This window comes from Gorilla gorilla, chromosome 10, assembly GCF_029281585.2.
Source record: "Gorilla gorilla gorilla isolate KB3781 chromosome 10, NHGRI_mGorGor1-v2.1_pri, whole genome shotgun sequence".
Lineage (NCBI taxonomy): Eukaryota > Metazoa > Chordata > Mammalia > Primates > Hominidae > Gorilla > Gorilla gorilla.
This window is the reverse complement of record NC_073234.2, coordinates 136,428,161-136,442,879: the sequence shown is the minus strand read 5'-3', so window position 1 is coordinate 136,442,879 and position 14,719 is coordinate 136,428,161. Positions and strand designations below refer to the sequence as shown.

The following is a 14,719-nucleotide window of genomic DNA, read 5'->3' as shown; positions in this document are numbered from 1 at the left end:
CCTTTGCGGTGGTTCAAGATGGCGGCGCCCAGTGGCACAGTGAGCGATTCGGAAAGTAGTAACAGCAGTAGCGATGCGGAGGAGCTGGAGCGGTGCCGCGAGGCGGCAATGCCGGCCTGGGGCTTGGAGCAACGCCCTCACGTGGCAGTGAAGCCAAGAGCCGGTAGGGTACTATGTTTGGGGAGACTGGCTGAGGGGCGTGGGATCTTCCTCTGGAGCCTGAGAGGATGGATGGTGAGGAGAGAGTCACTGGGACTCGACTTCCTTCCCCGAGAGACCTCCAGGGACTGGGTGTAGTGCAGATTGAAAGCATGGGCAGGTGCAGTAGGGAGGGTATTTCATTATCCCAGTCGGGGAAGCTGAGGAACCCAAATGTCTTTTGATTCTGCCTCCTTGGGTCTATCCTCACTGCCCCACACTGGGAAGGCCGCCGTCTCTTCGAGATAACTGCAACAGCCCCCTCCCGGTGTTCTAGCACCCAGCCTTTCCCCACCTCCAACACATTCTCCCACCCTGGAGGTTGTTGCCAAGAGCAGTGCCCAGCACATCACTCTGACCGTGACTCCCTAGTGCCCTGGGAATAAATACAGAACCCCGCAACATCAAGGGGCCTAATCATGGATAGAACCCAAGGGTTCTTGAATTTGGAATGAAAACATGTTGCATCTTTGCTTTCTATTCATCTCTGACTGAATTTTAGCATCTCTTTCCGTCTTGCAAGCACTAAGCCACAGTAGTTCTGGCAATACCGTTACTTTATCCCAACAGAAGTCACAGATTTTCATATCTCATTACAATCTTTGCAGATACAGATATCAATATATCATTTTATTGATGATAAGATATTGGGAAAAAAGTCATTTACACTCATCCCTGATTTAAAATGTGCCACTCTAATTTTTAGACCCAGCTCTATATCTAAGATGTAAGAAGCACATACATCACAAGTTTGGTTGTTTACTATCATGATAATTAAATTTCGGTATCATTGGTTTTCTTTGTAATCCTGTATGTTGCATTTCATGCATTTAAAACATTACTCTGAGAAGAGAACCAGGCTTCACCAGGCTGTTAGAGAAGGCTATGGCAAAGCAAGGTTAAGAACCGCTGGATTTGTTTAAAAGGACTTACAAGCCCTTTGGTGATCCATTGCCTTCCTCTCCCTTCCTTCCCTCCTGCCATACTGCACTTCCTGTAGGTAGCTTCCAGACCATAGTCTGCCCCCCTCACCCCCTAGTACCATAACCACAGTTTTCTCTGCAAGTTCTATATACAGATCTGCCTTTCCATCTCATTAGCAGTGGGAACTTGAGCAAAGTACTTAAATCTCACTGTATCTAAATTTCCTCATCTGTACAGTGCGGGTAGTGATAGTACCCACCCCATAAGGTTGAGAAGTAACTGAGATAATGCAATCTACAGTGCTTGGCACATCTTAAAGGCCCAATACATGGTGGCAAATATGTGGTTGGTCTTTCCACATGGACTGCTTTCCTCCTCCTGCCTAATTCTCGCTCTTTTTTTTTCAAAACTAGGACTCAGTCTGTTACCGAGGCTGACACAATCATGGCTTACTGCAACCTCGACCTCCCTCTACTCAGATGATCCTCCCACCTCAGCCTCCCAAGTAGCTGAGACTACAGATGTATAGTCCCAGCTACTTTTTGTATTTTTTGTAGAGATGGGGTTTTGCCGTGTTGGCCAGGCTGGTCTCGAACTCCTGGGCTCAAGTGATCCTCCCTTCTCGACCTTCAAAGTGCTGAGATTACAGGTGTGAGCCACTGTGCCCGGCTTCTAGTTTTGTTTGTTTGTTTGTTTGTTTGTTTTTTGGGGGGGTTTTTTGCATTTTTTTTTTTTTTTTGAGATGGAGTTTCACTGTTGTTGCCCAGGCTGCAGTGCAATGGCACAATCTCAGCTCACTGCAACCTCTGCCTCCTGGGTTCCAGTGATTCTCCTGCCTCAGCCTCCCTAGTAGCTGGGATTACAGGCGCCTGCCACCACGCCCAGCTAATTTTTTGTATTTTTAGTACAGACAGGGTTTCACCGTGTTGGCCAGGCTGGTCTCAAACTCCAGACCTCAGGCAATCCACCTGCCTCGGCCTTCCAAAGTTCTGGGATTACAGGTGTGAGCTACTGCGCCTGGTCTTTTTTTTTCTTTTTGAGACGCAGTCTCGCTCTGTTACCAAGGCTGGAGTGCAATGGCGCGATCTTGGCTCCCTGCAACCTCCGCCTCCCAGGCTCAAGCAATTCTCCTGCCTCAGCCTCCTAAGTAGCTGGGATTACAGGTGCCCACCACCAGGCCCAGCTAATTTTTTTTTGTATTTTTATTAGAGACAGGGTTTCACCATGTTGGCCAGGCTGGTCTCGAACTTATGACCTCAGGTGATCCACCCACCTTGGCCTCTCAAAGTGCTAAGATTACAGGCATAAGCCACCACACCCAGCCTAGATTACATTCTTGAGTGCATCTAGTAATAGCCACCAGGAGTTGAGAATTTACTTTTTGCCCCTGTTCTAAACACTTTGTATTTGTTGTCTGTTTTCATCTTCCCAGCAATGCCACAAAAGGGTGTATTAGCCCCATTTTACAGAAAACTGATTCTCATAATGGTGAAATAACTTGGCCAAGGTTGTCCAATTTGTGAGTGGCAGAACCAGGCGTAAACCCAGGCCTACCTGACTCCCAAGTCCATGCTCTTCATTGCTGCTGTGCCACTCTGCCATGGACAAGTGTCTATTGTGGTCAAAACTCCCACCCTTTGGACCATGACTGTGGAAATATAGGTCACTATTTTATTTATGTAACCTCTAGAGACAGCTCTTAAATCCAGTGATGAACTCGTCACTCAAACCACTTTAATTTTAGGGTAGCATATACTTTGATTAATTTTTCCGACAATTAATTCAAACCAAGACACTATGGCAGGATCTGGGGATACAAAGATAAAAAGAGGCAGACCACGTATTCAAGTAGCTTACAAGTCCAGGAAGGGGATGGGTATGGAAACAGTGTCCACAACACTGACTCCAGAAGGTTGGTAATCGTATTCCCATTTTATAGATGAGAAAAACAAAGGCTCAGGGAGATAAAGTGACTTGCCCGGCATCACACAGCTTGGTGGCAGAGCCAGGACTCAACTGAACTGTCTCCCTCTGTAATACCGTTTCTGTTCCCTGACGGTACCTCACCTTCATCACACTGTAGTCATGATGGAAGAGATGCTCTTCTTCCGAGTGATTATGTGCTGAAGACGAAAGACCAGGTCTTTAAAGACTGTCCATCCAGGCCCCCACATTACCCACCTCCAGGAGCATGGGGCGTGTTTAGCATTCTGTGTTGTGCTCTGGAGTACAGTGACATAGACCACAAGGTACTAGGACACAGATGCAATGTGTGTGGGTGATGACATAAACACAGCAGTGCCCCCATGGAGCTGTTTCATACACCATGGCCCTCCACTGGGCCCGGAGCTACCAAGTGTCCACTTTGTTCAGTTGGCCCCTTAAATATACAAGCACGTTTTGTCTTGTTAGTTAAGTCAGAAACCTCAGAGCTAACTTTCACTCATTTCTCACGCCCTGTAGTCAGTCCATCAGTGAATCCTATTGACTCCATCTTTTTTTTTTTTTAGACGGAGTCTTGCTCTGTCACCAGGCTGGAGTGCAGTGGCGTGATCTTGGCTCACTGCAACCTCCGCCTCCTGGGTTCGAGCGATTCTCCTGCCTCAGCTTCTCAAGTAGCTGGGACTACAGGTGTGCACCACCACACCCAGCTAATTTTTGTATTTTTTAGTAGAGACGGGGTTTCACTGTGTTGACCAGGATGGTCTTGATCTCTTGACCTCGTGATCCGCCCACCTCGGCCTCCCAAAGTCCTGGGATTACAGGCGTGAGCCACCGCGCCCGGCCTTGACTCCATCTTAAAAGTGCATCTATCTGGAGTTCACCCACTTCTCACCACATCAATTACTGCAGCAGACTCCGTGTTCCTGCCTTTGCCCCAACAGTCTCACGCTGCACAGCAGCCAAAGATGTTCTGTCAAAACCCAGGTCAGTTTATGTCCTTTCTCTGCTCAGTTCCAGAGCTCCTCCTCCTCAAAGTCCAGGTCCTCCCATTGGCCCACGTCAGGGCCCTTCATGATCTGGCCCCTCTGAGTTCTCCATCTCTGCTGCTCCCGGTTTACTGGGCAGGCTCTGGTCACACTGACCTCCTTGCTGGTTCTAAACACACAAGGCAGGCTCCAGTCTCAGGGCCTTTGCAGATGCTTTCCCTCTGCCTGGAAGGCTGTGTCCCACATGTCCACTTGGTTCACTCCCATCCTCTCTCAAATCTCTGTTCAAATGTTGCCTTATCAATGAAGCCCTCTCTGCCCACCTTTATGTAACAATCCCCAGCCCAACACTCCCCACCTCTCTCGCCTACTTTGTTTCTGTTTTTTTCCATACACTTACCATTATCCAACTTGACATTTTGTTTACGTATGTGTGTTTATCATCTCTCTCCACCAACTAGAATGTAAGCTCCTGCAGACAGTGATAGTCGAGTAAGTTGCTCAGTAATGACAACACCTGGTTAATAAAAGGCATTCAGTATCTGGTTTGAGGGAATGACCAAAAGGCCAGGCATCCCCACTGTTTTGGCTTGAAAAATGTGATCCACAAAAGAGCCATCTTCTCTCTCTTCCACGGCCCTTAGCACACAGCCAGGCAGGCATTAAACTGTGCAGTCAAATCACACTTAGACCTGCCTGTTCAGCACAGCGTGGTGGTTAAGAGGGGGCTCAGGAGTCAGATGGCCTGGGCCCTCAGCCCAACCCTGTCACTTATTGGGTATTTGACTCTGGCCAAGTTATTTTACATCTCTTTGACGTTTCTTCTGCAAAATGGGATAATTGTAATCCCTCCAATCGGGTTGTTGGGAAGATTCACTGAGTTATATGTGTTATATATATTTTAAGTTACATATATAACTATTTTAAGTTTTATGTATATATAACTAAGTTATATATATAACTATTTTAAGTTTTATGTATATATAACTAAGTTATATATATAACTATTTTAAGTTATATAACTAAGATATATATATATAAAATGTACTTACATAAAATATAACTATATTATATACATATATAACTAAATTATATATGTAACTATTTGAAGTTATGGGTATATAACTATTTTAAGTTATATATAAATATAATATATATGAGTTACATGTGTATGTATATATATGAGTTATATGTATTTTAAGCTGCTGAAAATAGTGCCTGGCATGCATTTGTTGTTGCTGTCATTGTTTCCTCTATAAATGCCCTAATTTTCATTTTTCCACAGGTGCTGCAAATAGCCAGTTGTCAACCTCCCAACCGAGCCTCAGGTACTATGCACTTTGGGTTCAAGTTTCACTTATTCAACAAATACTGATCCCCTGCGTGTGCCAGATGCTAGGCTACACGCCTGGCATTTCCAGGTGAACAAGACACACATGGTCCCTGTGCTCATGGGGACAGCTTCTGAGCGGACAGGAAGTGAGGTCTCTTTGTGTGTGTCGTAGGCATAAGGTGAATGAGCATGAACAAGATGGCAACGAGCTTCAGACCACCCCTGAATTCCGAGCCCACGTAGCCAAGAAGCTGGGAGCCCTGCTGGACAGGTAAACAAAGGTGGAGTTTCTCCTCTCTTGCCCTTGTTAATATGAACAGCAATGGCTCACACTGGCTGGGAGCTCACGGTGTCCAGGCTGGCATGGTGGCAGGCACCTGGCATATGTCATCTCCCTGCATTTATAAAGAACATTATCATGTGGGTCCTGTTGTTACCTTTATCCTCCAGGTGAGGAAACAGGCTGTCAGCAAGGAGACATGTGCCTGAAGTCACATCATCATCGCAGCTACCATTTACTGAGCAACTGTTTGTGGCCAGGCTCTGTGCTAAGTGCTTGATGTCCATTTTCTCATTTAATCCTTCTGATGACCCTGAGAGGTAGGGACTGTTATCATTCCCACTGTACAGATGGGTAACTGAGGCTCAGAGAGGCAAAGTCATTTGCCCAGGGGACGCCGCTACTAAGTGACAAAGCCAGGATTCAGAACCCAGGAGGGAACAGAATTGGGCCTCAAACCCAAGTGTGTCTGACTCCAAGCCCACATTTTTTTGTTTTGTTTTGTTTTTTGAGACAGAGTCTCACTCTGTCGTCCATGCTGGCGTGCAGTGGCACGCACAATCTTGGCTCACTGCAGCCTCCACCTCCTGGATTCAAGCGATTCTCATGCCTCAGCCTCCCAAGTAGCTGGACTTAACGGGCACCTACCACCATACCAGGCTAATTTTTGTATTTTTAGTAGAGACGGGGTTTCACCGTGTTGACCAGGCTGATCTCGAACTCCTGACCTTGAGTGATCCGCCTGCCTTGGCCTCCCAAAGTGCTGGGATTACAAGCGTGAGCCACTGTGCCGGGCCAAGCCCATGTTCTTAACCCCTGCATTATCCTGCAACCATGAGAGTAAGAGAGGAACATCAAGAAGCTCATTCCCGCCACAAGAGGGCAAGGAAGGACCGTGTTCCTATTTCTTGGGTGCCTTCTGTATGCTAGACACTGTGCCAGGTCTCTATCTTACATTCTCAGCACAGGTTGATAACCCAGTCGGTAAGGATTCAGGTTGGCATTCCTAAAGTAGGTGTCAAGGATACAACCTGTTTGAGTCCATATGGGCTGCTATAACAAAATAACATAAACTGGGTAGCTTATAAACAAAATAAATGGATTTCTCACATTTTGGAGGCTGAGAAGTCCAAGATCAAGGCACCAGCAGATTCAGTGTCTGGGGAGAGCCCTCTTCCCAGTACAGATGGCGCCTTCCTACTGCGTCCTCACATAGTGGCATGGGCGAGGGGTCTCTCTCAGACCTTCTTTATAGGAGCAGCAATTTCATTCATCAAGGCTCCACCCTCATGACCTAATCACCTCTCAAAGGCCCCCATCTCCTAATCCTAATACCTTGGGTTGAGGATTTCTCTTTTTCTTTTCTCTTTTTGGAGACAGAGTCTCCTTCTGGAGCACGGTGGCGCGATCTCGGCTCACAACAACCTCCACTTCCTGGGTTCAAGCGATTTTCATGCCTCAGCCTCCTGAGTAGCTGGGGTTACAGGTGCACACCCACCACGCTTGGCTAATTTTTTGTATTTTTTGTATTTTCAGTAGAAATGGGTTTTCATTATGTTGGCCAGGCTGGTCTCGAACTCCTGACTTCAAGTGATCCACCGGCTCAGCCTCCCAGAGTGCTGGGATTGCAGGTGTAAGCCACCATGCCCAGCTGGGGTGAGGATTTCACCATAAGAATTTGGGGAGGACATAAACATTTGGATTCTAGCACTAGCCCAAAGTGTGGCTCTAGAAAAAAGGAGGTCCAACAGCAAAGAAGTGTGAGAAACACTGCAATCTACATACCTCCACGTGTCCTTGCAGACTGCAAGCCAGAGTAGTATATTCAAGACTCTGAGAATTCCTGTAGTGAAGAGACCTGTGTAACTGTTTAGCTCAGCATTTTCCAAACTTGTTTGGCCACAGTGCCTTTGTTTCGTGGAAAACCAGTCAACAACCTGCTGAACAGGTCTGGGGATACACTGGTCTAGAGCTGTTCCTGACTGGCAGAGCCCTGGCAGGGTTTTGAAAGGGAGATGAGGCAGGATTTGGGGCCATTGTCATTCCATTCGAAGTAGATATCAAAAAGGACAAATGAGCCTTCCCAAAGTGTGAACCAGCTATTCTCCTGAGACAGAATGATGGGCCAGAGCCCCGCAGCCTGAATCCCTCAGGGTTCCCCTCAACTGGAGAATGTAGAGGAGGTGTTTAGGAAGGCAGCTGCATTTCAGCCTGTGGGAGCAGTTTTCCTTTGTGACTCTCTGGCTTCAGGCTGAACAGGGCCTGCTTGGCATTGCACTGAGTCACAGAGATGTTTCTGCAGTAGAAATGCCAGTCACCCATGGTTAGAATATTCCCTGCAGCGTTTTCATGTTTCTCCAAAGAAATCTAAATGATACCTTAGGCCAGGCATGGTGGCTCATGCCTCTGATCCCAAGCACTTTGGGAGGCTGAAGCGGGTGGATCATTTGAGGACAGGAGTTCGAGACCAGCCTGGCCAACATGGTGAGACCCCATCTCTACTAAAAATGCAAAAATTAGCTGGGCATGGTGGCGTGCACCTGTTATCCCAGCTACTTGGGAGGCTGAGGTAGGAGAATCGTTTGAACCCAGGATGCAGAGGTTGCAGTGAGCTGAGATCATGCCACTGCACTCCAGCCTGGATGACAGAGTGAGATCCCATCTCAAAAAAAAAAAGGAAATGTAAATGATACTGCATTTGGTCCCTAGTGTTAGGTCAGTGTCTCTCAACCTTGGCGCTACTGACATCTTTGACTAGCATTTGTCGTGGGGGTCTATCCTTCTTCCCATTATAGGATGTTTACCAACATCCCTGGCCTCTACCTAGTAGATGATAGTAGCACTCACCCCACCAGTTGTGACATCCAAAAATGTCTCCAGACATTGCCAAATGCCCCTGATGGCCACCATTGAACCACTGTGTGGGGTCAAGAACAGGTGTCTGGGTGGCATCATCTCTACTCCCTCTCCCCGGGTTGCTTTTCCTGAACAGGGCTTGGGGGGCGCCTTTGGCATACAGGAAGGGAGGTTAGGGAAAGCACCCAGGGCATTGCTGCGTCTGCCTCGAGGGCATTGCTGAGAGCCTTGTTCTCTGCTGTGCACAGTGGCGTCTCCATCCGCACTCACCAGACACATGCTTCCTGGCCTTGTGCCTCTAGAGAAATGTGGTTTATTTTTATGTTAGAGAGCCTGTGAAGGCCGAAGCTTTTCTTGATGACAGTCATCATCTGCATCATCATCATAGCTACCATTTACTGAGCAGCTACTTGTGGCTAGGCCATGTGCCACAAGTGCTTGATATCCGTTTTCCCCTTCAATCCTTGTGACAACCTTAAGAGGTAGGGACCTTCATCGTTCCCACTGCACAGGTGGATAACAGAGACTCAGAGGGATAAAGTCGTTTGCTTAAGGGACATAGCTAATAAGGGACAAAACCAGGATTCAAAACCCAGGTCTCTGAAGTCTGAATGAGGTCCATGAATTGGATCAATTTGCATTTCCTAGTTGTGATATTGTACTATAGCGAGGCACAATGTTACCATTGCGAGAAAATGGATGGAGGGTCTATGGAACCTCTGCGTTATTTGTTGCTACTGCATGTCTACAATTATCTCCAATTTCTTTTAATTAAAAAAAAATTTTTTTAAAACAGGTCTGCCCTGCTCCAGAAGCTGTCCTCTGAACCAGTTTTCTAGATTGGTCATATTTCCCTTTTCATGCTTGCTGCTAGGAAGCTCAGAGCAAAATGTATGCCCTCTCTCTAACAAGTGTATAGGACTTCCTGACTACACTTCTAGGTCTTTCTGTTCCTCTTGCCCTTATATGTCTTTGTCCTATTTGAAATTGCATTCATTTTGTTAAATTCTTTTCTTTTTTTTTGGAGATGGAGTGTTGCTGTGTTGCCCAGGCTGGAGTGCAGTGGCGCAGTCTCAGTTCACTGCAAGCTCTGCCTCGCAGGTTCACGCCATTCTCCTGCCTCAGCCTCCTGAGTAACTGGGACTACAGGCGCCCACCACCATGCCCGGCTAATTTTTTGTATTTTTAGTAGAGATGGGGTTTCACCGTGTTAGCCAGAATGGTCTTGATCTCCTGGCCTCATGATCTGCCTGCCTTGGCCTCCCAAAGTGCTAGGATTACAGGCGTGAGCCACCATGCCTGGCCTCATCTTGTTTTACTATGTCTTTAAAACTTCTTCAACACTTACTGGAATAAAGTGGGCTTTAAAGAAATGAAGCACTGCAGTTTGCGTGGCAGAGGCTGGTCAGCATGTTATAACCAGACCATCAGCCCTCTTACTAGGCCAGCACGCTTTCGCTTTTGCATTTACAATCACATGCCCCATCCCCTCCACTTGAAAAAGAATTTTTTTTAATTGTTTTTGTTGTTATCCAAAAATCTCATCTTAAATCAACCATCTCCTCTCCCTGTAGCTTCATTACCATCTCAGAAGCAGCAGAGGAGCCAGCAAAAGCTAAGGTACAGAAAGTCGCTTTGGAGGATGATGGTGAGTGGTTATACTTAATAGAAGCTATCATTTATTAAGCACGTAATGTGTGTCTGGAGCTGGGCGAAACAGTTTTGGTATATTCTTTTTTTTTTTTTTTTTTTTTTTTGAGATAGGACCTCTCTCTGCCACCTAGGCTAGAGTGCAGTGGAGCGATTATAGCTCAATGCAGCCTCAACCTCCCGGACCCAAGCAGTCCTCCCACCTCAGCTTCCTGAGTAGCTGGGACCACAGACACACACCACCACCCCTGGCTAATTATTTATTTTTTTTAGAGACAGGCTCTCGCTATGTTGCCCAGGCTAGTCTTGAACTCCTGGCCTCAAGCCGTCTGCACACCTTAGCCTTCCAAAGTTCTGGGACTACAGGCGTGCACCACCACACCTGGCCAATTTTTGTATTTTTTTTTAGAGACAGGGTTCTGTCATGTTGCCCAGGCTGGTCTTAAACTCCTGGCCTCAAGCTATCCTCCCGCCTCAGACTCCCAAAGTGCTGAGGTTACAGGCATGAGCCACCTCACCATTCTTTCATCCGCTCAGCCCCTGTGGTGAGGCAGGTATTATGATTGAACCCCATGTACAGACAAGGAGACTGAGGCCCTGAGAAACGAAGTCATTTGCCTGAGGTGGCCTCATCTGTGTCACCCTGAGCAGGAGCACTTTACTGCTGCCCTCCACAGCCTCGCCCATCTGCATCTGTCCTGTACCAACACATTTGCCACTTTGAAGGCTGCCTTAGGTCAGGAGCTCAAGTGCTGACTTCCAGAAGCCTCTGAGGGCTTGCTGAGCTGATGTGGCTGCTGGCTCCTGCTCCAGCGCGCCCTCCACTGGCTCCATCAGGCATCAGCATGAACCTTGGCAGATGCAGAATCACTTCGTAGTTAGATGACTGATTCCCAGGTCTTTGCCTCTGGACCAGGAGCTCCTGAGGGCAGAGGCGGGGCAGCTTCAGCACCTGGCACCTGGGGGGAGGGGCTGGCATCTGGGGGTGCTGACTCTGCTCCTTTGTTTTTTTTGTTTGTTTGCTTGGTTGGGTTTTTTGGTTATTGTTTCTTTCTTAAATTTTTTAAATTTGTGTCTTTTTAAAATTTTTTTCTTTTTTGTTTCTCTTTATCTTTTGTTTCTTTTGTTTTCCTTTTTAAAATTTTTTTCTTTTTTGTTTATTTATTATTTTTTTGGTTTCTTTTTGTTTTGTTTTTATTTGACTCTGCCCCTTTGAATCTTTTAGGTTTCCGCCTTTTCTTCACATCTGTCCCTGGAGGCCATGAGAAGGAAGAGTCTCCCCAACCCCGCCGAAAGCGACAGCCCTCCAGCTCCAGGTGAGAACTCACACCTCTCCTCACATCCCCTCCTTTTTTCTCCTCTTCTGTCTTGGTGGGTTCCCCAGAATAGCCAAGCAGACTCCAGTCAGGACCAGGCCAAGGCAGCGGCCCTGTCAGGCAGCTGGAGAAATCGTGAGCTCAGCGGGAGAGAAAGCCCTCTTGGCGGTAGCTTTGGATGTTTACTGCTTTTGAGCACCTGTCTTGGGCCAGACACCTCACTTGATCATAGTTGCCTCCTGGAACATCCCTGGGAGGCCTGGACTCTGTTAAGATCCCCATTTTATAGATGATACAGTCAGAGAGGTTAAGTCACTTAAGGAGGTCACAAGGCTGCTACGCCCAGAAGCCAGCATTGGAAGCCAGGTCGGCCTCACTCCCAAGCCTGAACTCACTACCTGCCTCCCTCTGCGGCCACCTTCTGGTGACCTGGACCGAGGGAGGACAGCGAGAGGCAGCTCTGGGGCTGTGTCCTGACTCCAGCTAACCCAGGGTACCCTCTCGTTGCAGCAGTGAGGACAGTGACGAGGAGTGGCGGCGGTGCCGAGAGGCAGCTGTGTCGGCGTCCGACATCCTGCAGGAGTCAGCCATCCACAGCCCTGGCACAGTGGAGAAGGAGGCAAAGAAGAAAAGGAAGTTGAAAAAGAAAGCCAAGAAGGTGACCAGTGTCGACTCGGCTGTCGCTGCCACCACCCCCACCAGCATGGCCACAGTCCAGAAGCAGAAGTCAGGTGAGCTCAACGGGGACCAGGTGTCGCTTGGGACCAAAAAGAAGAAAAAGGCAAAGAAGGCCAGCGAGTCCTCTCCATTCCCACCAGCAAAGAGTGCCACAGCTGTACCTGCAAACTGAACCCAGCCGTGGGCACAGGGCTCAGCCAGCTCCAAGGACAAGGTGTCCCCCCGACCCCAGGGACAAGGCATTTCCAAGCCCCACCTCCCTCTCCCAAGTTCAAGGACTGGGCTGGCAAACCCAGACTGCCCGTGAGACCCTGATGGTGATGAGGGCTTGCTGGAGAGTTGGGCCAAAAAAGTGGCTGTAGGGTGAGAAGACCAATCAAGGCCTGCCCCTCTGTGCTCCCACGGAGGGCTGGCGGGGGCGCTGTGGTTCCAGAACATTTCATGACCTCAGGAAAAAAGGAACCTTCCAGTTATTTGAGACTAGTGGCCAAGTGGTGAAACCTCCATCTCCCTAGAACTGTCTGAGGTGGGCAGGGGAAGGGAGACCTTCCCCACCACCTCCTTAGTCTGGTGTGAGAAACAGTTTTTAGAAAATGAGAGAAGGGATCCCCAAGAGGCCAAGGCCCAGAGAAACTTTTGTTCTTCTCTCCTTAGCCCACATAGACTTCACAGAATTGTCTGAGAAAGGAGAGCTTTTTCACCCCTGGCTTTCTAGAATTTTCTTTGTCTGCATTTGTGAATATACCACACGTGATGGTGTCTCTGAGCCGACCAGATTATGGAAACTCAATTGTCAGAGGACCCAAAACAAAACTTAAGAGTGATTTGGTTATTGCCTCTCTGTCAATGCTGAACCTTAAGACATTTTAAGTAAACATCCTCCTCCTCTCTACACCCCCAGGATTTGTGCATTCACCCCACCCAAGACTTCAGGAAGTGTCATAGCACTCGTGGACTAGTTTTCATGGGACAAAGGCATTCTGCAAGAAGTAGAAGCTTGTGGCCGGGTGCAGTGGCTCATGCCTGTAATCCAAGCATTTTGAGAGGCCAAGGAGGGTGGATCAATTGAGGCCAGGAGTTTGAGACCAGCCTGGCCAACATGGCAAGACCCCATCTCTACTAAAAATACAAAAATTAGCTGAGCATGTTGACACACGCCCGTAATCCCAGCTACTCAGGAGGCTGAGGTGGGAGAATCGCTTGAACCCAGGAGGTGGAGGTTGCAGTGAGCCGAGATTGCGCCACTGCACTCTAGCCTAGGCAATGGAGCAAGACCCTATCTCAAAAAAAAAAAAAGAAGTAGAAGCTCATGGCCAGGGATGGTGGCTCACACCTGTAATCCTAGCACTTTGGGAGGCCGAGGCAGGTGGATCACTTGAGCCAAGTTCCAGACCAGCCTGGGCAACATGGTGAAACCTCGTCTCTATAAAAAAAAAATACAAAAATTAGTTGGGCATGGTAGTGAGCGCCTGTGAGGCTGCTTGTGAGGCTGAGGTGGGAGGATCCCTTTAGTCCAGGAGTTCAAGGCTGCAGTGAGCTGTATAATGCCACTGCAGTCCTGCCTGGGTGACAGTGAGACCCTGTCTCCAAAACAAAATTTTTTAAAAAGTAGAAGCTTGAGGTTAAGATGAAATCTGGCTTTGTCATTAGAGTCTCAGCAGAGCAAGAAAAGCAGAGACGTGGGGTGTGAGAGCGTGGGTGCTGAGCCCGTCTCCTCTTCGCAGGCCTCTGGCCTGCCCCACTCTCCCGCTACCTGCCCAAACCCCATCTGAATGATTTGTGGACAAGCAAGAAATTTCCACTGCATTTCTCCTTGACTTTACTAAAAGTTAAATAAACGTGCCGCTCGCCCCGGCTGGCTACAAGCTGCAGGGGGTGCCGGGTCACCCCAGGCCTTTTCCTGAATCCCAGGGTGGACGCGGTACACTGAAGGCCAGGTTCTCAGCAGCAGGCCCAGGGATGTGGGACCATGCTTGCCCTGGGGTCACAGGCTCCTTTGTCCCTCCTGGCAGTGCTCAGGACCTCAGACTCCTCAGGGTGGCTGCGAACTGCCCTCAGCCAGCCAGGCCCCCAGGCTTCTGAGTGTTAGTCCTGTCCACACAGGTAGCTCCTGTGCCCTGGGGTCACCTCTTTCTTCTCCTGGGCACCTCAACTTGGCCAGCTGCTCAGGCCTTGCTCAGCTGCTCGGGCCTTGCTGCCTTGTGAGCTCAGCTACTCCTGCCCCAAACAAGGGCAGGGTCTGCAGGGCGCTTGAGACAGAGGAGCTGCCCCAGCAGGACCTGGACTTGGCACGGGTTGCGAGGCTCCCACAGGAGTAAGGATGACTTCCCAGCCCCGAAGTAGCCTTCCCAGTAGAGGCAGGAGGCCAGGCTGGCCTCAGAGGCGTGATGCTCTTGGGAACAAATACAGGAAAGCTGGAGGTCATGGGGCCTGGGAGAGGGAATCGCTGGGAACGGGAAGCCGGGAGAGCCCTGCCTGCCTTCCCTGTTAGCTTCGGCCTCCCTGGGCTCAGGCGTTGGAGCCCCAGGCTCTGGCACAGAGTAGCCACCCAGGA

General features: G+C 48.8%; 1 protein-coding gene across 7 annotated transcripts in view; it reads left to right on the top strand.

Annotated features, from left to right (window-relative positions):
* C10H12orf43 (chromosome 10 C12orf43 homolog) overlaps positions 1–14,719 on the top strand; it is a 54,515-nt gene continuing 39,796 nt past the window's right edge. For 2 of the 7 annotated variants that reach the window (XM_063694412.1, XM_063694414.1), the window contains exons 1-6: positions 9–163; positions 5,338–5,380; positions 5,558–5,656; positions 10,096–10,169; positions 11,397–11,487; positions 11,998–12,218. In XM_063694412.1, coding sequence (XP_063550482.1) covers positions 19–163; positions 5,338–5,380; positions 5,558–5,656; positions 10,096–10,169; positions 11,397–11,487; positions 11,998–12,218 — 673 coding nt within the window. In that variant the 5' untranslated portion in view covers positions 9–18. Of the gene's footprint in view, positions 164–3,788; positions 4,051–5,337; positions 5,381–5,557; positions 5,657–10,095; positions 10,170–11,396; positions 11,488–11,997; positions 14,031–14,719 lie in introns of those variants that run through there. The other 5 variants (XM_019039116.4, XM_004054028.5, XM_063694413.1 and 2 more) reach the window with 5 other exon arrangements.